This window comes from Poecilia mexicana, unplaced genomic scaffold, assembly GCF_051168715.1.
Source record: "Poecilia mexicana isolate PSO_F unplaced genomic scaffold, ASM5116871v1 scaffold_2, whole genome shotgun sequence".
NCBI lineage: Eukaryota > Metazoa > Chordata > Actinopteri > Cyprinodontiformes > Poeciliidae > Poecilia > Poecilia mexicana.
In genome coordinates this window covers 39,994,578-40,020,680 of record NW_028263371.1, presented here as the reverse complement: position 1 = coordinate 40,020,680, position 26,103 = coordinate 39,994,578, and the positions used below count along the sequence as shown (strand labels likewise).

At 38.7% G+C, this 26,103-nt stretch overlaps 1 protein-coding gene across 2 annotated transcripts in view; it reads left to right on the top strand.

The window, feature by feature from the left end:
• Positions 1-18,988: 18,988 nt before the first annotated feature.
• The window catches only part of igsf3 (immunoglobulin superfamily, member 3), a 107,008-nt gene continuing 99,893 nt past the window's right edge, over positions 18,989-26,103 (top strand). For both annotated transcript variants that reach the window (XM_014990470.2, XM_014990469.2), the window contains exon 1: positions 18,989-20,379. In XM_014990470.2, the coding sequence (XP_014845956.1) occupies positions 20,340-20,379 (40 nt within the window). In that variant the 5' untranslated portion in view covers positions 18,989-20,339. The remainder of the gene's footprint in view (positions 20,380-26,103) is intronic.

The window sequence follows — 26,103 nt, the reverse complement described above, 5'->3', positions numbered from 1 at the left end:
ACGCTGAAAATTTGAATCGTTTCAAGCCTCCAGTCACACTGCACTCTGAGTTGTAAATGCATGTGGGTTTTTTTTTTTTTTTTTTTTTTTTTTTTTTTTTTGCAGCTAATTGAAATTAAAGCTAAAGCTAACTGGGTTATCACCAAGGGTGCAGATGTTTGACATTTTCACCCATCTTTCAACATCTCAGGAACTCGGTCCAGCCACAGACTTATGATTGAGAGCATGACTCAACAACAGATGCCTTTGCTCCTTTCCTGCTTCCCCTCTGTTGATCCTGTTCATTTCCTTTTTTCCGCTCCACTGTCAGGGACTGCAAGTCTGTCTAGTGTCTCATCTACATCTAAAAGAATTAGAGAAACAGACGCTGAGAGTGTTATTTAAAAGTACTGCAGCAAGCAAGCCTCTGCGAAATTAGTCAGAACAATTAAACTTTATCACATTTTCTCATGTTACAGACACAAAATAAATTAAGTAGTAGTTTAATATCTGATGAAATGAGGAGACCTCTTTGCAGTTTGTCACAAGAAATGTAGGGGACACAGACAGCATGTGGAGGAAGGTTCTCTGAACAGATGAGACCAAATTTGAGATTTTTGGCGGGAATGCAAAACGCTATATTTGACATTAAACTAATGCTACACGCTATCCCAACAGTGAAACATGGTAGCGGCAGCATAATGTTATGGGAATGTTACTCTTCAGCAGGGACAGAGAAGCTGATCAAAGATGATGGGGAGACAGGTGGAGCTAGATACTGGACAACCCCGGAAGAAAATCTGCAAACCACTTAAAAGTGGGACACTGGTTTTCCTTTCCAGCTGCCCTAAACGGGTTAGAGCTTAAATGTAATGGCTTAGATTGAAACATATCCACATAAGTCCCCTTCTCAGTACAATCTGAATGAGTTTGACATGCTTTGAATAAAACAATAGGCAGGAAATGTTAGTCCCTGGGTGTACAAAGCTCAGAGAAATGTGCCCCAAAGAATCCATCTTTAGCTTTAAGAAAGGATGGTACAGACTTTGGCTAGTTGAATACACAATGCTTGATGCACATTTCAGATATGTATTTATATTACAAACAAAATAAAACCATGCAATTAATTATCTATCACATCAAATCCTAATTACATTTATTGAAGTCAAGCCAATATTTATCCAAGAGCACTTTTAAAAACAACCAAAGCTGACAAAGTCAACAGTGGTTGATAAATACCCAAATATACAACAAAAGGGAGACAAAAGCGCTGATGTTTTTGGTTTTAATGTCACAAAAGGTGTATCTTTAGTGTTATGTTTTCTCTTTTTGCTGAGGATGTAAAAAGAACATTTTAATTTATGTTTTCCTTGATTTGTTTTTTGGAGGAGAAAACCTTCAAATATAAAGGCAAAAACAGAACACTACTTCAAAATAGGGTAAAATGAGGAAGAAAACCTTATTATTTGCCATTCACTTCTGCTGTCTTGCCACACATGCTTCCATCTCTGCTTCATCTCCCCCACCTGTAAATGGCTGCTGCTCAGGATGTCCCTGCATCTTTAAAATGTCACGCAGTCTCTGCTAGGGGCAACTCTGCATGCTTCCGAGCTGCAGCGGCTGATTGTGAATCCAGGTCCTCTTTCCCTGTCACATCGGTGGTAATTGGTTATTAAAAAAAACATCACCAAAAAAAAATACATTTGAACAGATTTTTGAGTCTATTTTTTTTCAGAAGCTGCAAAGATTATAGCATTTTCATAACTTCCCAACTGATTAGTTTTATTCATCGAGCTTTTAGCTTTTGATTATCAGTCTACATGTGTCACGATCCAGGGGTGCTTTAGAATTTTCATTTGTGTTTTGATTATTTCCTTGTTTTAATTATGTTGCACGAATCTTTCCAAACTCATCCAATTTCTCTCTGTTAGAAATGTGTTTCCACATTCACCCATCCGTTTGTTTCATTTCTTTGTTTATTCTTGCATTCTGTTCCTAATAAATATGAATTTATAATAGTTTCTTTGAGTCTTAGTTCATTTGTTTTTTAGTTAATTAGTCCCTTTCCCTCAGTTTCCCGGTTTCCCTCCTGTCACAGCTGTTCCTCGTTGCCTCTGATTAGTTAATCTGCTTCCTTTGTCATTCCCGACCCTTCCGTCAGTATTTAAGCTCCTGCTTTGAGTTTCCCAGCAAAGCAACTCATCGTTGTTTTGCGGGGTCCTTTCTAAGCATAAACATGACAACATCAGGAAAGGATCTTCCAACATTAAATGCTCAATGTTCAGGAAGTCCTCAAGACCACCTGCAACTGTCAGTCAGTCAGGCAGAGGGCTAATAACTGGTTGCATTTACTGTTGCATGTACCCACTTCACAAAATGATGAATTTGCTTGCTTTATACAAAGATGGTCAAACTCTGGAAGTATTATTATTCTAACATGCATGCATTACCTCCTTTAAAGATTTGCTTCAAATGTTTTAAAAACTGAGGATTTGAGGGTTCTTTGAATTAAGAGATGGTTTATTTTTACATTTTATTAACAGCACCAGAATCTGCACACAATGTTATATTTTGTCTATGATTTTCAGATGACTACCCTTTTTTTTTACCCCACTTCAATAAAAGAATAATGAAGTAGTGCTACTCGTAATTGAGTAAAATCTGTTGCTACCTACCTCTGCTCCCAGCTATTCTAGTCTGGGAGAAAGCTCACCAGCAATTCAGGATGCTAATTTAATTCCTTGTTTACGATCACTTAACGGCAGATGTTGGCTTATAGGGCAGTGTTTCAGCTGAAAAAAGATCATGATACAATAAGAACCATTTTAAAAGGCTGCATCGCCATTAGATCCTGTGAAACCACACCGTCTAAACAAGCTGCAGAAGAAGCTCTGATACAGGTTTCACAGTGAGAGAAATCGCAACAAGCCTTTCATCCCGTGCATCTCTCTCTGCCACAGCAGGCCCATTAGACGTCATGATGCAGTGTGCAGTAATTGGTATTTCTGTTGGTAAGCAGCTTCCTGCCAGAGCTGAGCTCCATGCTGTGCTGGAGACTGATATCAGAACTGCAAAGAACTCCTGACTGAGCCTTTACAGCAAGAGACTTATCACTCAGACAAACACCTCCCGTGATAAAAAAAAAAAAAAAAAAAAAAAAAAGAGAGAGGGAACAGAATTCAATCGTACATTCTGTTGGCAGAGATTTGGTTCAGTCTGTGTCACACGTCCTGCAGCGGAAGCATCTCTGTATGACGACGAAGCAACAATACCTCCCCCTAAAAGGATAATAGTTGTCGCATACTTAATGTCATTAACTGAACGGGAGGTAATAAATTAACATTATATTAAACGCTGCGTGTTATCAAAAGTGGCTCCTCGGTTTACATAGATGGCAGCAGGGCGCTTGGCCCTTTGATGTGGTAATAGGATGTTTTGGTTTCTGTGTGTCTGGTGTGTTTTGGCGGTGACAGGCATTCCCAACAGTTACTACTTCAAAATCAATTAAAACCCTTTCGCAAAACAGCCACTGCCTGGTTTAAAAGGAGCCAAAGTAATTCCCTCTCCCTGAGACCTACGCTCAAATCATTTGAAGAATATGGACCAGGAGGAGTGGAGATACGAGGTCCTGAGGGAGTGAGAGAAAAGTCTTGAATGTAGAAACTTTTGCTGCAAAATGAGTCTCACTTCACGTGTGCCACATTCACTCAAATCAACGTGCGTGTGTGAAATGTAGTCCAGCTGGATCAATGTGAAAGCTCGGCTTTTGAAATTTGATGCATTTTTTTGTAGCACAATTTCAGTGACAATTACGAGCTTTTGAATTCTTGGACTTTTTCCTAATTACTCCAGACTTACCAGCCCAAAAAGGCAGAAAAGAAATATAGTTTGCTATTAATTTTTGATTGACAAAAATGGCATAGATTTTTGGGGAACAATGCAAATTAAAGGAGCAAGCATTACTTTTAAAACTTAATACAGAGTCACATTTCTACAATTGTAAGAAAAGAATCTCAAAAAGGTTGTTTCTGGAAAGATGGGACCCAAAACCACAAGACTAACTCAACCAAATAAAGTTGTAATTGCAGCTGTAATAATTTTCAGACAAGTCTGATGTAAGTTGTTAATATTAGCAACAGTTAACAGTCAAAACAAAAATGTTGCAATAACAAAGTAACTGTGTTCGCACAACAAGATTAAATTGGCACTTTAGCTAAGCGCCACCAGAGTTATTAGTGGTTTTATGCAACCAAGGGAGAAAGTCAAGACTTGTGAAGTATTTTATGTCATAATCCACTGAATGAAGGTTCCCTGTTTCCCATGAGCTTACACGGACATTGAAAATTGAGGTGTGTTTGCTCAGGCAAGCTGAAATTTACAGCACAGTCAACACATACTAGTACATGCCTTCATGTGTTGCTGTCTGTATGTCTGCAGGGTGTTTGTTACATCTCTCCCTACAGCCTATGTATACGCAACAAAGGTCTTACAGCCTCCAGGAACAAAGCTGTAACCCCACGTGCTCGTTTCTAATCCCAGAGGGACACAAAAAGCAGAGGAGGCTGGAAGGTATGACAGGGAAAGTGTTTTGCCTGGGCGTGATACCACGAGACAGAGTTTGCGTCACAGGCTTCTGTTGCTCATTGTAGATATTCATTATGTGCATCCAAACACGTGTGTGTTCGTATGTGTCTCTTTGTGTCTCCGCACCGATGAATATGTAAGTGTGTTTGTGTAAGAGAGTGGAGTACGTGACTCAGCTAGAGGTAGGCAGGCAGCTCACGTTTCTTCTGGCAGGAAGCAGAGGAAAGATCGAACTGACCAGAGCATTTGGGAAGCCACGGACTCTGCCTCTGCCAGCAAACGTGCAACCAACTCAGAACTTAAGTCCCACTGTACACATATGACTCATTTCAATAAATATCAGCTAGATAGATACTTTATTCATCAAAGTAAAGGTGGGTAAATGTATAATTATTCTCTACATTAAATACATTGACGTTTGTTGATGTAATTCAAAAGAATGTGGGAAAAGTCAAGGAGTAGAAAAACTTCAAGACACAGTAGGTTGATTGATCTTCTCATTTTTTTTTTTCCTGTGCTGATGCAGACACACAGCCATAAGAATTCATCTCCAACCAATTAGTTCCTCCGGATGAAGGACACTCGTAGCAGATTAGGAAATCCATTTCTCTTCTAACTGGGTCACAGGTTGACATCCAGGTGGAATGTGCTTTCTTTAATGACTGGATTCTGATTATGACTAGTGCTTTATATACAGTAGGGCTGCTTGTCATTTGACCCAACTAAATAAAGTAAGGGTGGCAGAGCAGGTCACAATGGGGTTGATTCAACCTCTTCAGGGCTAAAAGCTTCTTGCTCAGTGAATAAGTAGATTAGTGACTCAAAATTGCCGCCAGTTTGAGTGGTTGCCTGTGTTTATGTGTCAGCACTTTGATTGATGCGTTGTCTGTCCGGAGTGCACCCCGGCTCTCGCCCTATGTCATCTGGGATCAGCTTGATGGGTGGATGGATGGATGGATGGATGGATGAAACGACAAGAATATCGGCGACAACCAGCATTACCTTTAAGGTGACAACAGATTGACAACTTTGAGGAGTATCCTCTTTGCTGCGATGGGAAGATTGGAAAATAGATACCGGTTTTGTTGACATACAAAACCAAGAACTGGAAGGCAATTTGCTTAGCCTACTACTCTATACAGAAGCGTGAAGTAAGAGTAACTCTACTATTTTGTCCTGTTTGTTTTAGAGGTTTGAATCTCTCTCTTTGACCACAGCATTCACACTTAAATAACTACCTGCTTGCTTTAAAGCATGTCTCCTCAAAATAAGTAAAAATTTAAAATAAGACATTGATACATTTTCAGACTTGCTTGTTGATATGTTAATAGGCTGGTTGTTTCACTCTGACTGAAGTTCCAGCAGTGTTGTTCGCCCCTCAGCTATTGGCTGTTCCTGTTGTGTGAAAACATGAGGGCACCCCACTAACCAGTTCTTTATCAAGAAATGTTCACGTCAGTGACTAAGCTGATGTCTTATCTATGTAAAAGCGAGTAGTTTAATTTCAGCTAAACAATAAAAAATATATTTTATCAGAAAAACACAATAGGACAACCTAGTCCCTAACATCTATTCTTACCTCTTTAGCTGAAAATCTTCAGTATGATGCTTCTTGTATCCTTCCAGCAGCCTCTGACATGTGTCTGAGAAAAGTTTGCTCCAAAACCTTGCTTTCATCTGTGAGATGTTTGAGGGGTTTCTGGCATGGCCAGAATATTTCAAGTCATGCAAGAATCAACACTGGCTGGTTTTGACAGCCTGCGCATTTGATATCTTAGTTTTCATCCAGTGCATGGTGGATTCCCTGGTATGTTTTGACTGGGTCATTATCATATTGCAGTGTCTAGCCCTCATACGATTTTAATCTTTATTTACCTTCATTTTCCAGGAAATAAATCCATTGATCCTTCTTTACAAGGATGACCAGGCCAAGATAAAACTTTTGTACAAGATTCCAACAAGTTATTACATTTACTAAGGAGCACTAACAGAAATGCTAACAATATTAATAAATTATGTTATTTGCAGTAGCTGCCAGGTGTTAAGCAATAATGTATAAGAAAGACAACACTTAGACGTTGCAGGTCCAAGATGTAACTAAGACCTCTGTCAGTTATTTTACAGATGGCCTCACATTTTCCTTGAGCATGCATCTTGGACTTCAGAGTGGATTCTGTGATCGTAAACTTCCAGGTCCTCCTGTAGTAAATTATTCCCAAACCAGGACATCCCGCTTTATGCTTCAGAGATGGTATGCAGATTTTTTTAATCGAATTCTGCATTTAATTTATGCCCAACAGTTTAACTTGTTTTCCTAAGTTTTCTTTAACCTTGAAATACACCATGCAGACAAAACAACCCAGTGTGTACGATACTGGAAACAAATTTCACTCCGGGGCCAGGGTGCTCCTTGCATCTCCCTGCTATATAACTATGTACATAGACATGTTTTGATAAATATCTGTCTTGTGGTATTGCCTAGTATTAAGCAAGTTTCTGGGTCAAATGGTATGTTTCTACTTACAGCTCTGGGCAACTTCAACACATCCTGACATAGCATAGCTGTTTTGGGCTGTGGGAGGAATCCAGAGCACCCAGAGAAAACCTACGCAGGCGGCACAGGGAAAACATCCAAACCCAACACAGAAAGACACAAAGCTAACTAGTCTGCTATTATAAAAACCCAACCTCCACTTCACAGTCACCATTTATAACCCAATTTGGTTGGAAATAATTACTACTTAATGTCCCCGCTATCAAATTAAAGCCATATTTCCAGCCTGTAAACAACTTTCACATTCAGACTCCTTCTTTGATGGCATATTATGAAACAAGCTTGACCCATTTACCAATTAGGATCCAGTCAGTGGTTAACAGCATTACTTTCATGCCCACGATTGTTCCCTACAGCTATTTTAACTGTTAAATAGCTCAGTTATTCTAGACCTTGGCTTTTGCAAAACTTTTTTTTCAGATTTACTGCAAGTTAATGAATGGTTGGTCTTCTAGTTTTTATAACTAATTATTAAAACACAACAGAAAATCCTAGATGAATATTTTTTTTCTTCATTTCCATGCCAATTGAAAAGAAAAAGAAAAGCGAGTCAACATTTTGAAATCACCACGCCTGAATCAACACTTTGTAAAACCGTCTTTTTCTGCAAAGACGGCTGAAAGTCTTTGGAGATATATTTCTAGTAGGTTTCCAAATCTCTGAACATTTCAATTACTCTTGACAGATTTCTTCAACGGATTCAGGTCTAGGCTTTCAGAGATAAATCCTAATAGGCTTTGATTTTGTAACTCTGGTTGTATGTTTAGGTCTGTTGTTCAGTTTCAAGTTGTGTGCAGTCTCTAACAAGATTTCTATAAAGATTTTCCTGTGTTTAGCTGTATCGATTTTTCTATCAGCACTGGCCAGCTTTGCTATTGGTGCTGAAGAAACTCAGCCTTAAAGATGGACATAACTTTTTTTGCATATAGACAAGGATGTTGTATATACTTACTCTATAGGTCAACCTCTAGGTCTGGGGACCAAATCCGGTCTGGCATAAGTTTTCTATGTAGCCACATAAATAGCACCTTCAAGTTAACAGTTGTCTGTGGAAATATTCTTTTATTATCAATTAAATTAATACAGTTTTTTTCTCTGCTTACTGCCAAATTGCATGTGTGATTTTGTCTGTGTCTCTGGTTCCTCTTCTTGCCTGCCGTGTCATTTTAGATGGACAGGCACGTCTTGGTAGGTTCCCATTTGTGAGATATTCACAGCTGGTGTCGATATCTTATGGTCATGGACGAGGGGTGGGACACATCCTCAATAGGCCTTTAGTCCATCACAGAAGTCTTCAAGTCATAAATTGATTTTAACTATGTTTACGGTAAAATTAGAACAAAGACAATGCATGCAATAATCTGCTACTTCATTAAAAACACATCTAAAACCTGTATTTTAGCCACTCATATTCTCTTCCATTTATAAAGCATGTCAGTTTAACATGAGGAGGCAGAGCGAGTGAGTGAGTTACTATCTCCTGAATATCGAAAGCTTTAGAAAGCATGACCATACTGTAAAATTAATGTATGTAAGCCTCCAGTTGATAGATAGCATCTGCTTTCCTGCTATTGGGTAACAGCAGAAAGGACGAGCCCTCTACCTGTGAGGGATGATGATGACACGTGTTGTGTAACGTTGTTGCTGTTTTGCGACACAAAGATGAACGATCCAAGTAGCAAGCCGTGCAAAACTCCCTGAGAATATTGTGCCACTGTGTGTGTGTGCGTGTGTGTGTGTGTGTGTGTGCGTGTGTGCGTGTGTGTGTGTGTGTTACAGAGAGAGAGAGAGAGCTGTGAATGAATAATGCATGATGCTCATCTGTGTTTGCATGTTGGGCAACACCCACTTAATCAAGAGAAGAAAGACGGAGTCAGCTAGAAGTGGAGAGATGATTGCAGTTCAAATGCATGACACTTACTAAAATTAAGACATGACTAAACCAAAAAATACTATTCTCCTGGTCTGAAGCAAAAGATATGTAGCAGTCATTTTCGTAAAAACGAATGAGTTTTATCTGTATGCACAAACTAATTGTTTTATGGACTGTCAAGAAGTCAATATGAACACTTGTACTATAATCATCAGTGAAGTGCTCAATCTTTCCATGTTTAACAAACCAGATCAAAACACTGACTTTGAATCTGATAAAAAAATAAAAAAAATCCATTGTTTTTGTAATTTCAAATTTTTGATTTAGATTTTAAGAAATAAAATGAAAAAAAAAAAAAACTTTCTCTGCAAGATTTAATTTTAACATTTGATTTTTAGTTTCATCTGACCCAGAACGTGTACGGCGTGCAGACAAAATATCTTCTAAGGAAGCTCAGCTGATTGCTTTAAGTTGTTACCTTAGCAGCAATTCCTCATCCTAAAAAAATATGTGGGAACAGTGGAGGAATAACAATTAACTTTAAACCAGACTAAATCACTTCTACAAGCAGGATTAGCATGAATGACCATCTACCACTGATGCTGGGGGCTTGGATGACATGAACGATTTACAGGAAAAAAAAAAGCAACAAAGCCAAAGAGTCACGAGTACTTTCTATTGGGGATCAACAAACAAACAAACAAAACAAAAAACAACAAAAAACTAGATACAAAAAAGATCAGTGGCTTCTTTGATGGCTGCATATAGGAAAAAGATGGAGCTGAACACAGAAGGACTAAGCCTGGAGAACGTTCTAAAGGAAAGCAAAACTGAAAGTACAAACAGCAAATGTTAGCAGAAATTTTAAGAGAATCTTAAAAACTATAGGGCTAAGCAAAAACACAATAGACCAGGTGTGCTTGTTATAGGAAAGAAAAGAAAAGTACTCAGAATTACTGATAAAAAAGCTCCATCAATAGCTCTAACCAGCAAAATATCATGGCAAAACAAAAGCACTGAGCAAGGATGGCTCTCTATATGGAAAGAAACAAAGAAATTACATGAAAAATCAATCAAAAATCATCAAAGACAATGCTGAATATAGAAGCACTAAGCAAGGCATACTTCTGATGAAGAGAAAAACAGAGTTTATGGCAGTGAAAGCCCTGTCACTGACTCTTCCCGAGGAAAAAAGCAACAAAACAAATAGTAGCACTAGGCTGGGTGTGCTTACCATGGTAAAGAATAATAAGAAAAGAAAGTAATGACAGCAAAAGCCTCTGTTGGTCATTTTGTCCAGAAAAACACACACGCACACCCCCGCACACACACACACTCTCTCACACACACACGTTTGTTTTGCTATCTTTGTGGGGACTTTCCATTGACTTCCATTCATTTCTACTCATTTCTACAGCCTAAACCTTACCTTTACCCTTTTCCTAACCCTAACCATCACATACCTAACCCTAACCCTAACCAAAACTCAATTCATACCTTAGCCCTAACTCTGACCCCTGACCCAAAAACAGGGTTTCCCCTCGTGGGGACCAGGCTCCGGTCCCCACGAGGAGCGATTGGTCCCCACAACGTAGTATATGTCAGGAAAATCGTCCCCACAAGGTATTACAAACAAATGCACACACACACACACACACACACACACACACACACACACACACACACACACACACACACACACAGCAACATAAATGAACCGAGTCAAGAGCAGCCTCTACTAGGAAACAAAAAAAACAAAGCGAGTAACACATAGTTGATAGCAGCCGCAGCTGTCAGTGACTGTATAGGAAAGACATGCAACTAAGCAGAGAAGCAGAGAGCCAGGTGTACTTTTGTGAAAATGACACAAAGAGTGAGGTCATATAACTCCAAAATAAGGAATACATAGGAGTTGCAGAAGGAAATAGGGTGAAGTAAGCAGGGGCAGGTAGAGTGAAAGAGCCTATTGTTTCTTCACTGTTCAAGCATTCTTATATTTCATTCTAAAGCCCTTAATTACCACATTGAGTCAGCGTTGCATTTTACAGTTTACCGTTGCTTATTTTTCATAAACACCTGTCTGTTAACCATTATAAAAAAATAAACATAAATGTTTAGTACTTGATTCTGTGGCAGCTTGGCTATAATTTGACAACAAAAGCGGAATTCAAAGAAGCACATACTATTTAAATTATGTGGTATTTTAACCACCTGCAAAGCCAGAAAGTGTCCCTGTAAGCCTCAAACACACACCCACATATTTCAGCGCACATAATTATCAAGCAATCATCCTAATCAGAGCTCTCAGGTGTAAAGAAGCACAACAACATAAAGTGGCACAATCAGCTTTCTGCACAGAAGAAAGAAAAGGGAGCGACATGTCCAATCAGAAAGCAGAGGGGGATACAGATAAAAAAAAAAAAAAGACCCCAAAAATTATCAGCTTGACACTCGTTTCATATTAATATTCCACATCAGGAGTGCTTATGATGAATAATTAATCTACTGGCAAATTGTGGTGATCCGCATGCTCCAGCTAGGCTACGGGACATGTGGGAATCTGATCATGAACGTTTACAGACAAACTTTGAAGTTGCGTTTTTAAGTTTACGAAACCGAGTTTGACTTTCATCTGTTTAAAAAAAAAAGATTTGCGCTTGACATAAATTATCATCTTTAGCTGAGAAGGTGTATGCTTTGTTTATGATGGCAGCTTATCTGACAAAGCACTGCTTAATCTGTCAAGCAGATATGAGAGGAGGTGTTAGAAGTTAAACAGTAAGTATTTTTGCCGTGTGACTCGGCTCACATTAGATCCTTAACAAAAGAGAGCCAGGCACATCTAAGAGATTCGCTGTCACCAAACCTGCAAAATATTTTAAATTGGCAGTTTTGTAAAAATGATTGAAGACTGATATTGTAAAAGACAATTGAAACCACACTCTTGCGTATGCTTAAAACATTTTTTTGTTCAATGCCTGAAATAGAGTCAGAATAAATATTTGTTATATCAGTTTCCAAAACGTATTCTCGGCTAAATGCCAGAACAATGATGGAATTATTTCAGGACTTTTTCTATTACTTTCTTCAATTTCAGAAACATATATGCACAAGGACAGTGTTGCCAGGCTTTCAAACAATTTGGATGATGGTGTCATGTCTTTATAAGCAAACCTGCAAACATGTCGAACAAGCTGCTTCCTTGTGTGACATTGTTGGGAATGGAAACATTGTGGACTTCTACATGTATGATTAACACTTTGGTACAATTTTCAAACAAATGACTTTGCAGCATTCACATTGCTCAGGAAGGAGATCGGCCTGTGTCCTGGAATTGAGCATCTTTTAGTAAAACATGTATGCGAGGCATCATGCTGTGTGGATGCGATTGGGAAGACACTGAGTGGATCCGGTAGAAGAGTGCCATTACAGGATAAGCTGATATTCATCCATTAGGTCTTTGTACATGTGAGCATAAAGTTTAAGATGTGTGAATGGGGAACCAGAGGTGACAATTGGTGGGGGATTTTTTTTTTTTTTTTAGACTTAACATCTAATGCTGGAAGCACAGTCATTTCTTTGGGATTTGTCTCTGTTGTATCCCCCGCATATTAATGTAACAGTCATGTGAAGAAGAGAAAAAGAAAAAAAAAATCCCATAAATCATTCAAGTACTTTTGGGATGTTTGGATGATAAAATAAATGAACAAATATTTTTTTTTCCCTTCTTATCCATTAAATGTTAGTAGCTCAACAGAGAGTGCTACAAGGACATTAAATTATTAGATTTGCAGTCATATTTATATTAAATATTTTACCCCAGACTTTTATAAGGGTTCTGTGCTATTTTTAATATTATTATTATTATTATCAGAAGTTGTTTTCTTACCTTCTGTAGACATGGGTCATCACCAACTGAAAAAGTATTATTTATGCCTGCCGTTCTGTCCTTGTGAATAACATCTGGCATCAGGAAGGACAGCTCAGATCCTGTTGAGAGGGGATCTGTTCTATTGTTTTGGTGAGTGGCGCTCACATAGCAGGAGGGTAGATTCGGAGAGCATGTTCATACCAACATGTATGCACGTAAAATATGATCCCATACGGAGTATCTAAAACAGAATGTCATATAAACGTAAAAGAAACACCTAAAAATAACAAACTGTGGTTGCTTGCTGCGTCTGGATTGGGGGAAAAAAAGAGAATTTAAGTGATTTTGAACATGGCAGGGTTATCAGTAACAGGTGGACTGGTCTGGGTATTTCAGAAACTTTTCATCTAATTGGATTTTAACACAATACTTCTCAGATTTATGAAGAAAGCTCTGAAAAAGAAAAAAAAAACATCTAGTGAGCATCAGTTGCATGGGTGAAAATGCTTTGTTGATATCTGAAGAGGACGGGCAAACTGGTTTGTCACAACCAAGATATTCAGATTCACATCTGTCAACACATGTTGTGTTGTTGACCGATTCAAATTGGGTTCAGATTGGGTGAAGTGGTCGAGGACCACATCTGGTGCTACTCCTGTCAGCTACGAACAAAAAAGTGAGGCTGCTGGTGGTGTCATGGTGAGGGGGATATTTTATTAGCACACTTTTTAATTTCCTTCTTGTTGCCTTTTGGGTGTGTGAGTGTGTGTTTCGGGAACAGGAGGTATTAGTTTAGCTGTGTTGCATGATAGTGATTCAACACAGGATTGTGTTTAAAGCAATAAAGCAATGCCAATGATGTGGCAGATTTTTCACTGTCGAGATGGTTCAGACATGAATACGATTTATCGTCAGTGAATATCAGTTATTGGCCAGAACAGCAATCATATCAAACGTCAATACTGACCCAAAGTTTCATATCTGCATCCCAATCAAAACCTACCTGGACTTACCTGGATATTATGACTGGTCATTTTCATCATGATCAGGACACTGTGGTCCCTTCACAACCAAACTGGTTTCTGAAACCATAAAACACGAGGGTTAAAGTAGCTCCTATTTGTCCTTTCATACTTTCTACTTTTTTTTAATTTGGTAGGCTAAAACTAAAAGTACTGCACATATATAAAGGGGTAAGCAGTAGAGCAATAAATGATCAACATTAATGTCACTATAATGTGTTTTATCAGTATCATAAAGTCCAAGTAAATGGGTGCAGCATTAACGCATTATTATGCTCCTGAAGTTTTTTCTCTTGCTTGCCACATGAGATTATAAATCATTAGATACAATCTCCAAGAGCCTTGTTTGGGTATTTTATTCTCACAAACAGAAGGAATCACCCTTAAAAGTACAATTTAAGACTGAAGGGTATGTTGCATGTGACGTCACACTGACTAACTGGAAAGCACTTATTGCTGGATAACCTTAAAGTTATGTTCTAACCGTGTTCCTCACAATGCAGCAATAACAATCTAGATTTAGTAGCAATGAATATACAGTTAAATTATCTGCACTGCCAGGTAGACTTGTTTTCTCTCTGGAGTTTTCTCTAAAATATTGCCCCATTTTCTCACTTCCCTGCCTCTCATTTTTCAAGCCAAAGAGCATCTTCTGCATATTCTGGCTAATACAGAGATCATCTTGTGCTGTAAAGTAATAGCCTCATTACAGATTCCATCTGTAATTTGTTTTTGTCACATTTAAATGTTTCAGACCATCAGCGAAATCCTTGGTACCAAAAAACAGTCCTGAGTAACTACAAGAGGTTGTTTCCCTATTTTTTAGTAATAGGAGCAAAATAACTGCCATCATTTGTTATATTTATGAAATGGCTGTAATGAATCCCATTTTAGGTTCATGGCATGAATACTGGCTGACATGTAGAAATTACTCAAACAAGGTGAAAAAACAAAGTAATTGACATCTATCAGTCTGATTACCAAATAATTTCTAAGGCTTTAGGCCCCCAGCAAACCAAAGTGAGAGCCAATAACTTTATAAGTGGAGAATATTTAACAGGGGAGAACTTTGTCAAAACGTGACATTTTAGAAAAAGAACATCAGGTGGTATAGTGAATTTTTGTAATTGGGAAGCATAAATTCTCCTTTCTAGGGGAGTCTGATATTAAGATGTATTTATTAAAATGTATCTGAAACATTTAAGAGTGACAAAACGAGAAATCCTTTTTTTTTTTTTTTTTTTTTTTTACTGTACTAAAAAAAAAGGAAAAGAAATTGTTTTATTGCTGTGATTCTTTGTTTTGGGTAATTCTTTGGGCAGGATGAAAAGTCTCACCATATGCAACTGTGCCCTGTATGTAACACAGACATTGTGAGGTCAATAAAAACAAAATTAACATCAGTCTAAGGCTAATGTGTTAAAATGCAAAACTACCACTGCAGCTAAAATAGTATTTGCTTGCATCTGAGTGAAAGTTCTGATTTTGAGCTGTGTGTATGGCTACAACCGCTTTCTCTTCCGTGTGAAGACACACTGCAGGATCAACGTCACTGCAGAATACATTCAGGCGTCGCTTTAAACTTGTCAAAGTGTTAATTTATCTCAAATAACTGTGTGATATCACACAAATGTTTTATCTTGAGGATGCATCCCATTATGAAATGTTTAATGCAATACTCTGTTTCCATGGAAACCTGTTTGGTCCGTTGCACATATTACACCATATGTTTCTCTGAAGACTACCTATACGTTTCATTTTAAGCAAATATACTGAGTATGTTTATATCGTATACAAATATCACAGGATTAAACTAGATCTTATATTATCTGCTAATATCAAATAGCAACAACACACAAAAAAAAAAATAAAATACTGCATTGCCTTTTAAGCTCCCTACATGTGGAAACTGTGCCACTAATAGGCCAAGTTGCAATATGAGGTCTGTGGAGAACTGAGCTAATTTTAGGTGCAGCAATATGTAGACCAGGTGGACAAGCATGGCCTACCTAGCAGCTTTGTTTGGCTGCTTTTTATTTTAGCAGGACTGGACTTGAATAGACTAAGGAGAGGCTGAACCCTGCAATGTTGAACCCTTTTCAGATTTACATTTTGTTCCTTGTTAAAGCCTTTGTTTTCTTTATATAAACATGCTATAAGCTTCTCATTTTATGTCAATTGTATGACACATTTCTGGGCACAGGGAGGCACACAATTTATTTTTCTCTGACCCCCATCGATTATTAAGTTAAGTTTTGCATGGATAATTGGCAGATTAAATATAGATTTTTCCTAAGCTGTTCATAGATAGTAGACATTTATGCATTTTGCCATGTTACAACAACAAACTTTTAAGTATCTTATAGAGATTTATAAACAAAGTAGTGCATAATTTTCAAGTGGAAGAAAACGGATTAATGCATGCCAGACTTTTCAGAATTTTATTTGGATATTGTGTGAAACTCCCCTGAAAACGTATTTAGCCAAACAGAGAATAGCTTTACAAGACACTCTGTGCTTCTGGCTTTAATTTGTGTTTGTTTGTTTTTTTTTTTTTTAAGTTTTAGTTGAGCTCAAAAATCTATGAGCAAAGCAAAGGGTAAATAATAATTTTCATTGTCTCCCAACCCCCCCGACATCCATGTCATACTAAAGCAGTGGTCGGGACTTGCAATTCCCAGCTGGTAATGAGAAAACAGGATGGGTCTACTGAAATTACTTTTGGTAGGCACATGCAGAGGCCTGCTTGTTCATTTATTTATGCATCACACAGAGAGGAACTTTCTGTGTCTGAGAGTTACAGCCTTTTGCATTCTCTATGTCTGTCCTTTCCCTTTTGCAGCCTCACACCAAAGAAGTATTATTTTGCTTTTCACAGTTTACCTGCAAACCACCCTCCTTTTAGCAGGTCTATTTTGAGATCTTGCTAATAATGCAGCAGAGTCATAAAAAGCCATAGCTACTGTGCTGGTCATAAGTTTGCACGCACTCATCATAGACATGAGTGTCACATTCAACGGCTCGTTTCGGGGTGGGTTGAACTGATAATTCAGTGTTAAAAACAAAACTTTGGTGCAGGTGTTTGAATTCAGTTGGACTTTTCTGTTATCCCCACAGGGTGCAAATACTTTAATCAGGTTCAAGTGTATAAAATAGTATTCAATAAATTTTAAATTTGAAAAGTTCATGCATTTCACTAACTAAATTCACTAAGTGAAACACATGTGATACAGAAATAACACCAGAGCAATAAAAACAAAAAAACATTTTTAACCCAATGAATGAAAATTATGTTTAATACCTGCTTTCAGATTGTTATTTTTAAAAGATACTTGCAGACAACAAACCTTCATTAGAACACATATCTTAATGTATTAAATGTAACTACAGAACACCCAAAAAACATATTGTTACTGTGTAAGATGAAGAGAAACTATAGTAAGATCTTTTCTTGAGGCGGTGGATTCTTCTTTGGGGATCATCCTCTAAGTCCATGGTAAAGTTCATCTTGCTTCAACTTGTCTGTAACATCTTCCACTTTATTCCTCCTGTTCACTGTCAGTATAAAAGGGGGGAATAAACGAAGAGGATAGAGCTAGGAATTTCCTGTCTGCATCACAAAAGGTTGGACAAATTATGTATGAGAAGGTGACTTTTTGCAAGGAGCGAAAGACAAGTGAAACCCATTTATGAAAAGAATCCTTTTTCATCATGCACATAATATGCAGTATATTGTGCAAGTGATCTGTGCTGTCACTGAAAGGTGATTACTATCTATTCTGCAAATAAAAAGATGGGAGAAATGGTAAGCTTTAAAGATTTTACTAAAAGGCTTCCCTGCTTCGGTTAACCTGTTCCTAGGGTTTTCAAAATCTGGTACAAGTGTCACTGGTTGTAGAACAAAGCAATGAACCAGGAATAAGTCCTGGTGGTGGTTTTTGCTGTGCTCTGATTAACACTAAGGTCAGAGGTTTGACCTGGAGATGACATCAAATCCAACTAATCTGTGCCCGACCTCCATGTTTAGTTCAGTGACCATACTAACTACTGTTAGCAAACATGCTATTGCAATACATTTTCTCCATTTTAAAATATCAAACACTGTCATACACTCACTAACGGAGACAATCCAGCATTATAAGTATGGGAAATTTAATAAGATGCAAATTGTCAGAAGAGTGGATAGTTTGCTTCTGTTTTTAAAATTTAGCCATAACTAATTTTGTCTGGATGCATGACATCCATATTATATTTTGAGGAAGAGGTTGACATTCCCACTTGGAATTCTGACTTCAAGAGATGATTGTGTTTTTTTTCCAACTTCAAATGCAAAAATGTACACATCTGAGTGAAAACACATATGATTTTATTTTTGCAACTGTACATTCTATACATTAAATACTTTAAATAGTGTTTCTGCACTTTTACTCCAGAAAGAAAAAAAGAAAGAAAGAAAAAAAAAACTTTGGATGACTGTTAGGACTGGTTCAAGGTCATAACAAATACAGGAGACCGTGCAGTGGTTCAGGTGGAGAAAATGAATATTTTATTAATGAAAACTACAACGGATTGTGAAAGTCAGTGTCAGTGGCGTAATGCAAATGCTTGAATGTGTTGCATGTGTGCGAAGGAAGTGTTGAGGTGCAAAAAACAAAGACAAACTCAAATGTGCAAAATGGAGGGGAGCTGAGGCACGGCAGCAGGGCACCACACACATCAGAGGGCAGAGTGGACACCAAGCATTTCTGCTGTGTCGAGTTTAAGAGTGGCTTGACCCAAAAGATGAAACGTAGGGATAGACTATGCTTTTGTTAGAGCACTGACTCCAGCCGCAGGTCATGGCTTTCAAATCTTTCCCAAACTATTGAACTTTCCTTCACAATGCTGTCAGGATGAAGTTTATCCATGATAGGTGTGTGCCTTTTAGAAACAAAGTTTTCCTTCCACTCAACTTTCCATTAAAATGCTAATGTACACAGCTCTGTTAACAGCCAAGAAAAGTCAACATTCTTTCCTGGTGATTGTTGGCCGGAACATGATCTTAGAATAGCATTTCTCTATTAAAAAAATATATATTTATCTTATTGGGGTTATGTGATAATAAAACTTACTGAGGTCCTCACTATTTGTAAATCATAACCTTTTCAACATTTTTGATATGAAATATCACTTTTATTACTGAAATCTTTATATTTTGGTTTATGTAGCTGTACATAATCTTATTGCAGTACTCCATAACTTTTTTCTTTTTTTTTTTTGATTTGCACATCTGTTTAAATTATTCCTCTGTGGTGGTCCACTTGGAGCACTTGCTACTCACCGAGATGGTACTTGAACCAGTGACTTATTCAGCCCTTGAGCAGCGTGCTCCAGAATTTTAATTGAGAAATGCAAATCTAACTTCTTCCATTCTGTGGCTGACCCCCCGCTGCCGGGGCGTGGTTTCTGCGAGAGGGTGGGAGCAAACGCCACGCTCGTAAGTTTTCAAACTGGCCAAAGTAAAAACAAGGAAATAACCTTGGAAGAGAGAGAGAGAGAAAAAAAAAACAGGATCGGAAGTACGTCTACTGGGATAACAACAGGACGCAGTCATTTATTAGAGATAACTGAACGAGTTTATTTGAACGAACGCGCAGATTTTCTTGGACTCGTTGCTAGAAATTAGATGGATAAATTAGGAGACTGTGTCAGGTCGCATAGTTGGAGGGTTTTGAGTCTGTGTTACAATTTTATAAATCTGATGGGTTATGACAGAGCACAAAGCCGTGCATCTGCTTCGTCTAGAGCGCCCGCCCCATTGAGGCTTTCTGCGGAGCGATGGTGAGAGATTGATTATAGTCTCCGGGATTTACCGTGGAAAAAAGCCAGAGAAAGAGCTGCTCTCCGATCAGCGAAGAGGACTTATCCCAGACTCCTTCGCACTCCCTACATCCCTCAAGACGCTCTTTGAGTCTTTTTATTTTTTGGATCAGGTATCCAAAATACGCACAAGTCACGCCGGACTTCTTTTTTATATCATTATTCCAAGCAAGCTGCCTGTGTGTATGCGTGTGTGTGTGCGTGTGTGTGTGTGTGCGGGGGTCGCCTCCGCAGTCTCGGATGCGTAGTAAGCGGGGGAGTGGGTTGGGTCGCCTTGGAGCCAGGCACACGCACACGTCGTCAGCGATGAAAAGCGTATAGGTGAGGGTGAGGGCGAGGGGAATACGCGTCACCAGAAGCTCGTGTGTTGTTGGGGGGAGAAAGTCGCACACCGGACTCGCCGGCTCTGGATTATAGACTCTGCCGTCCAGACACCCCCCTCAGCTGATTCTTCTGGGATCCGTACACCTTTCTTCATCTCTCTGATCCAGGATCAGCGATAGTGGCTACGCTGCCTCGACCGTTGCATACTCATCTAAAGAAAAAAAAAAAAAAAAGAGGGCGAATTGGTGGTGATTCCGCAGACCAACACATACAATGGCAACCGGTGCGCTCCTGCTTGCCTGTGCGCTGCTTGGTAAGTCCGATCACTAAAGAAAAAAAGAAAAAAAAAGAAAGAAAAGCTTTGATCTTGTTACCATTCTGTGATTTTTTTTTTGTATCCTTTTTACGACACCTGTATGAGACACGATAAAGGGTGACGGTAGTCATGATGAATCAGGTACCAGCAGAGATCACATCTATGATCACTGCATTAAAACAGATGTCTCAGAACAGCTGTGTCTCTGTGTGAAGTAGGTTAATGTCATGTGGACTTTAGTCACACATTAAGCCGGTATATTGTTTGATCGCTGATTTTAAAGGCTGGTCATTTAGAGATGGGTGACGGTGGTCATGATGAATCAGGTACTGCTTTAAAAAAATAAATAAGGTAGACACACAATCACATAATCCATCTGAGAGTCTGAGCAAATGTTTACAGGTGTAGTGCCTTGTGAAGGTTTTGTCACAACCCCAAATGTAACTACATTTTATTGGGGTTTTGAAAAAACTATCCCCTGTAAACACTATCTTCATGCTGGAACATTGTAGTGGCAGCACAAAGATATAGGGATGTCTTTCTTTACCAAAGACCGGAAAGCTGGTCATAGTTGGTTTGATGATGAATGGGGCTGCAAAAGACTTCAGACTGAGGCAGCATGGGCAAATGGTCATTGAAACATGGTAGAGGGAGAATCATGATAAGGTTATTACAGTATTCTTTTCTTAAGGAGGATGGCGAGATGGGAGTTGGTATATACAGGGTGGCCCTGGATGAAAACCCCTTAGTCTTCAAAAGACTTAAGACAACCCTGAACATACAGTCAGAACCTCAAAGGACTGGCGTAGATCAAAGCACGTGTTCAAGCAATCCGGTCGAAGTCAAGACCTAAATGTAATTTGAGACGCTACTCAAAAGTTAAAAGGTGAGTTTGGCAGATCAGGTGTTCCCCATCCAATACGACTTTGATTTTGCTATTTTGCAGATAAAATTGTCAAAAATGCGGTCTTTAGATGTGCAAAGCTGATGAAGACATGGCCCAAAAGACTGACAGCTCTTTTTGCTGCGGAATGTAGTTTTACAAAGTTTAGAGGCTGAATACAAATACAATTTACACTTTCCAAAACAATCAATACTTTAATTTAACTTAAACATTTTGCTCTTCTATCGCATAAAATCATCCAAAATTGTATTGAAGTTTGGGATTGTGAAGTCCAATCAGTATTTTGCAAAGCATTGTCCACAATTCCCATGTGTTCTGTTTCCAATTACCATTTTTCTGTAATTTATTGAATTTCATGGACAAATACAGGGTTGAAGCGTGAGCATCCCGGTGACACACACCCAGAAGCGCACACACAGAAGCAGTGACAGTCACACAGGCGTGACTCCCCGACACACTCACGCATGCACGCACACACACACGCACACACACACACAACACAGCCTCTCTTCTTGCCGTACATCCTGTGTGTGAGCTGTCCCAAACAAACACCAGATGGCTTTTCTGTTCCTGGATGGGGTGGCCTGTCAGCGCTGCTGGGGGGTGGTGGACAGAGATTGGGGGTGGGAGTGGAAGCTGGCCCTCTGGAGGCCCCCACTCAGCCAAGAGGATTACCAGGCTGTGCCTCGCCTCAAGTCTCCCTTTTAGCATGTCAAGTCACTTTCACTGGGGTGGGGTGGAGAAAGGGGGAGCGACAGAAAGTTGTTTTTCTTTTGTTTAAGTGCAAATATCTGTTGGTCCTAATAGAGATGCGTCTCTCTTTTACACTAAGCACTAAAGGATTGTGTCAGATGTTTTGAAGTGAGGGTGTGTTAAAAGGTTATATGCAGTTTATGTCTCACCTGCAGTGGATAACTCACTTAGTGTTCTCATTTGGTGTAAATCCAGATTTGTTGGTCCCAAAGGCAGAGGCTAACGACTACTCAGAGAGTGGCCAGGACCAAAGCGGACCTCTCTTGTCTTAAAACAACTCCAGTCTCAAAAACGTCAGAGGGGTTTATGTGAAAGCTACTTTATGAACCTTTAAACTGTCATAAATAGATTGAATGGCAGGAACACCATTCTTGGTAAACCTACCAAGAATGGAACATTTAAAAACGTTGTAGGTCGGAATAAGTGCATGATATCAAAGTAAGGAAGCATAAAAAATTTAAATATGATCCCAGTTAAAGTGAGGTGGTATTGTTTTGAGTTTCATTCTGTTTTCTGTTAGACTGTTCCTGGATACTTTATGTGTTTTTGACAGGAATACCATTGGTGGTTCACCCCCTCCTCCTTCAAAGTATTTTGTGTTAAGAAATAATCAGCTTCTTAAGAAAGAACCATGCAATGCATTCATGACAACAGAATAAAGATTCATAAGATATCATTTGCAAAAAAAAAAAAAAAAAAAAAAAAAACATCTTTAAGACTGAAATTGCTAAAATCAATATAAGTCTGTCATATTTTAGGCCCTCTTGGACTTGCCATTGGTATTAGCCTCCAGGACCAATAGATTTATACTGCATGAAATAACAGAGATAAGGTATTATGCTTTTAGGTTTTTAATAGAATCTATTTAAGAAAAATCTGAACTATTCCTTTAATGTTTCATTCTTATGAATCCTTGAGCTAGTCTGAGATGTAGGAGAGTATGGAGAGTTGGATGAAGATGAATTTGATTAATGTGATGTATGGTTTTCATTACCACACTGTTCTCGTCCCAACCTCTGACAGGCGACTGAGATGTGTCTCATCATTATAGATCCAAATCTGCTTTAGTTACTCTAAATTTAGATTTTCTCAATACAACTTTGAAAATGTTTTGGTAATGTCGGCTACAAAGAACAATTTTTTGTTTGTTTACATATTACGCATCAGTTACACAGAGGAAATAAAGTGGGGAAGGAATCAAATAGATTCTGGTCACTTTGCCAACTTTGCTGTTTTGTACCTGCCTGGTTTTGGGTGTTTCCTATTCAGCTTTTTTTTTTTTTCTTTTTTTTTTTACCAAATTGAGTCGTCTGTTGTGAAATATTTTGTAATAGACGATGCTTCAGTTTGTACCCACAAGGTTGATGTTTCACATCTGCTATGACAACCATTGATGTAAGATATTTTCTATATTCTACTCATAGCCTCCTGCCAGCAGAAAGAAAAGTCGCTTTGGTTTCCACAGATCATAAAAATCAACTGGCCGAATACCCCGAATAAATGTACTTATAGTACTAAGTTTTTTAGAAAACTATATACTTTTACACTTAAACAGAGAATTTGATCATTTCCACAATTACTGCTCTCCTGTAGAAAACAAGCACAAATGCTACTTGCTTTACAGATTGTTGTTGGAGTTGAGACCGACTTGTGGGTCATAAAACACCAACCATGGGGTGTTTAAATGATCTCCAGAAGTCAAAGTGATTTCACTAATGATTGCTCATGGAAGCAACTGGAATAAATACCTTTAAAGTAGTATCCTGGGTTTGACTTATTGGCAAGATATGCATGTTTCAGCTAGAGATCATCAGGGTCTTAGTCTTGCTGCAGTCCAGCTATAGCACCGCTCACTGCTTTTCCTTCACTAAAAATATAAAGAATTCTTTGCAATAAATTGCCATGTCATTTTTTTTCTTCCATCTTCCAAGCACTGCATGCACACGGTTCTAAGAGTTATGTACCAAAGTCTTTATGTGTGTGATCAGCTGCCTGTTCTTTTGCCACCCGTCAGGCAACCCAAATGTTTGTGCTTGAATTTTGTTTGTTCAGAATGAATAAAATAAAGGCTCTTGGCGGCTGCGTTCGTCGAAAACAGTATCCATCATCGTTAGACCTGGAGGTGTCACCTGCAATTTTCTAGTTTTTATTTGTTTATTTTTTTGCAGGTAAATCTTATTTTTTGCGTTATTTGTGCTGCTGAGCTTGCAACCAGGTGCGAGCAAGTGAGAGCGCATGCATGCATTTCTGTTTATTTGTGGCAGAGGGGCGTGTGGTATAAGGCACATAAAAAGAGTCGCCTAAAGGAACGAATGGTTATTAGTTTTACAAACAGGATGTCTTCCCTTTCCCCCCGCAGAGAGTGAGAGAGATGTCACGCTTTCTCTGTGCTGTAACTGTGTGTCTTTTGTGTGAGAGTGGGGCTTGAAATGGGAAGCCAAACCCAAAGTCCCAGTTTATTTAACTAAATTGAAAGTTTAAGATGTGTGTGGCTGACTGCTTTAACTGTTAAAGGCATCAGTGCTTTCCATTTACTTGGCTGACAAGAGAGCAGCCAGAAGTTCTCTAAGTTCTGGTAGACTGCTGTTGGTTCTGAATATCAGCTGGTCTGAGGACAGCTTCACCTTATACAGATTAAGGATTTTGCAGATTACTTCTGACAACATGCACTTTTTTTTCCCTTACTGGCACTATAATGGTGTGCCAGCCCAGATATGCCAACTTTTAGGACAAGGTTTACTTACTGGCTTGGATTGAGAAGGTTGGTTGTGGATACTTATAAGAGAATAAAACATTTTTCACACAGCTGGTGAAGCTGGTAATATGCAAGAGAATCATAAGCACAGTATTTCTATGCAGCAAAAAATCTTGCGGATAGCATCATATTTACATCTCAATTTTCAGCCAGTCAGGGTGATGGATTGTTTATAAAGCATGGATGTAGATATGGGGTCTGAAATTGTTCAAGCCAGGATACATTTGAAGTGAAGTGCCTCTCCTGAACTCGGAGGGACCTGGAATAGCATGTGAGCTATGGGTCTGTTTTATTTTGATCTTCATTAAGCACAGTTACTTGTTGACACAAATAAGGAGTATCTTATTTGTGTCAATAAATATTCCAATGCCATGGCGGCAACCCAATGCATTTAGCCATGTAGATGTTGTGAAGATGACTTGCAGAAGTTCAAAGCGAGCATCATGAAATAAAAAAAATAAAAAAATAACGTTGGATCTAAGTCTCTTTGAACGTGGGATTGTTTTTGGTACTAGACGGCCTGGTCTGAATATTTCAGAAACTGCTGATCTACGAAGATTTTCCACACACTGCCATCTTTCTGGTTTATACAACATGGTCAAAAAACTAGTCTCCGGTGATTGTGTGGATGAAAATGTGTTGTAAATGTCACCAGTCAGAGAAGGATGGTCAGACTGATTTGAGATATAGAAAAAGCAACAGTACCTCAAGTAACCCATTACATTAGTGTATGTGGAATACCACCTCTGAACAGAGCAACACTTGAGTCATGTCAGGTATAGTGAGTGACCCCGTGCCAATCCTGGTACCTAAGAACTTGAAACAGAAGCTACAATTAACAGAAGCTCACCAAAATTAGACAATAATGGACTGGAAAAAAAAAAAAAAAGGTTTTCTGTGCTAGTGAGTTTCAAATTCAGGCTCTCCACGTTCAAATGATGGGGTCAGAATTTGACACAAAAGCACCGGCCTAACCTGCCCAGCAATAACTGCAGCTTGGTGGTGGGAGCATGATGATGTGTAACATATTTTCTTGACATATTTGGAACACCTCTGTACCAATTGTCCATCATTCAAACTCCACTGCTTACTTTAGTTTTGTTGCTGACTATATCCATCTCTTTATGACCGCAGTGTCAGCAGGATAACGCACCATGCCACAAACGTGAAAGCACCTCATACTGGTTTCTTGAACATGACAATGAATTCACTGAACCTTCCGTAGTCACCAGATCTCATTCCAACAGAGCATCGTTGAGATGAGGTTGGCATGGGAGAGACACATCATGAATGTGCAGCTGAGAAATCT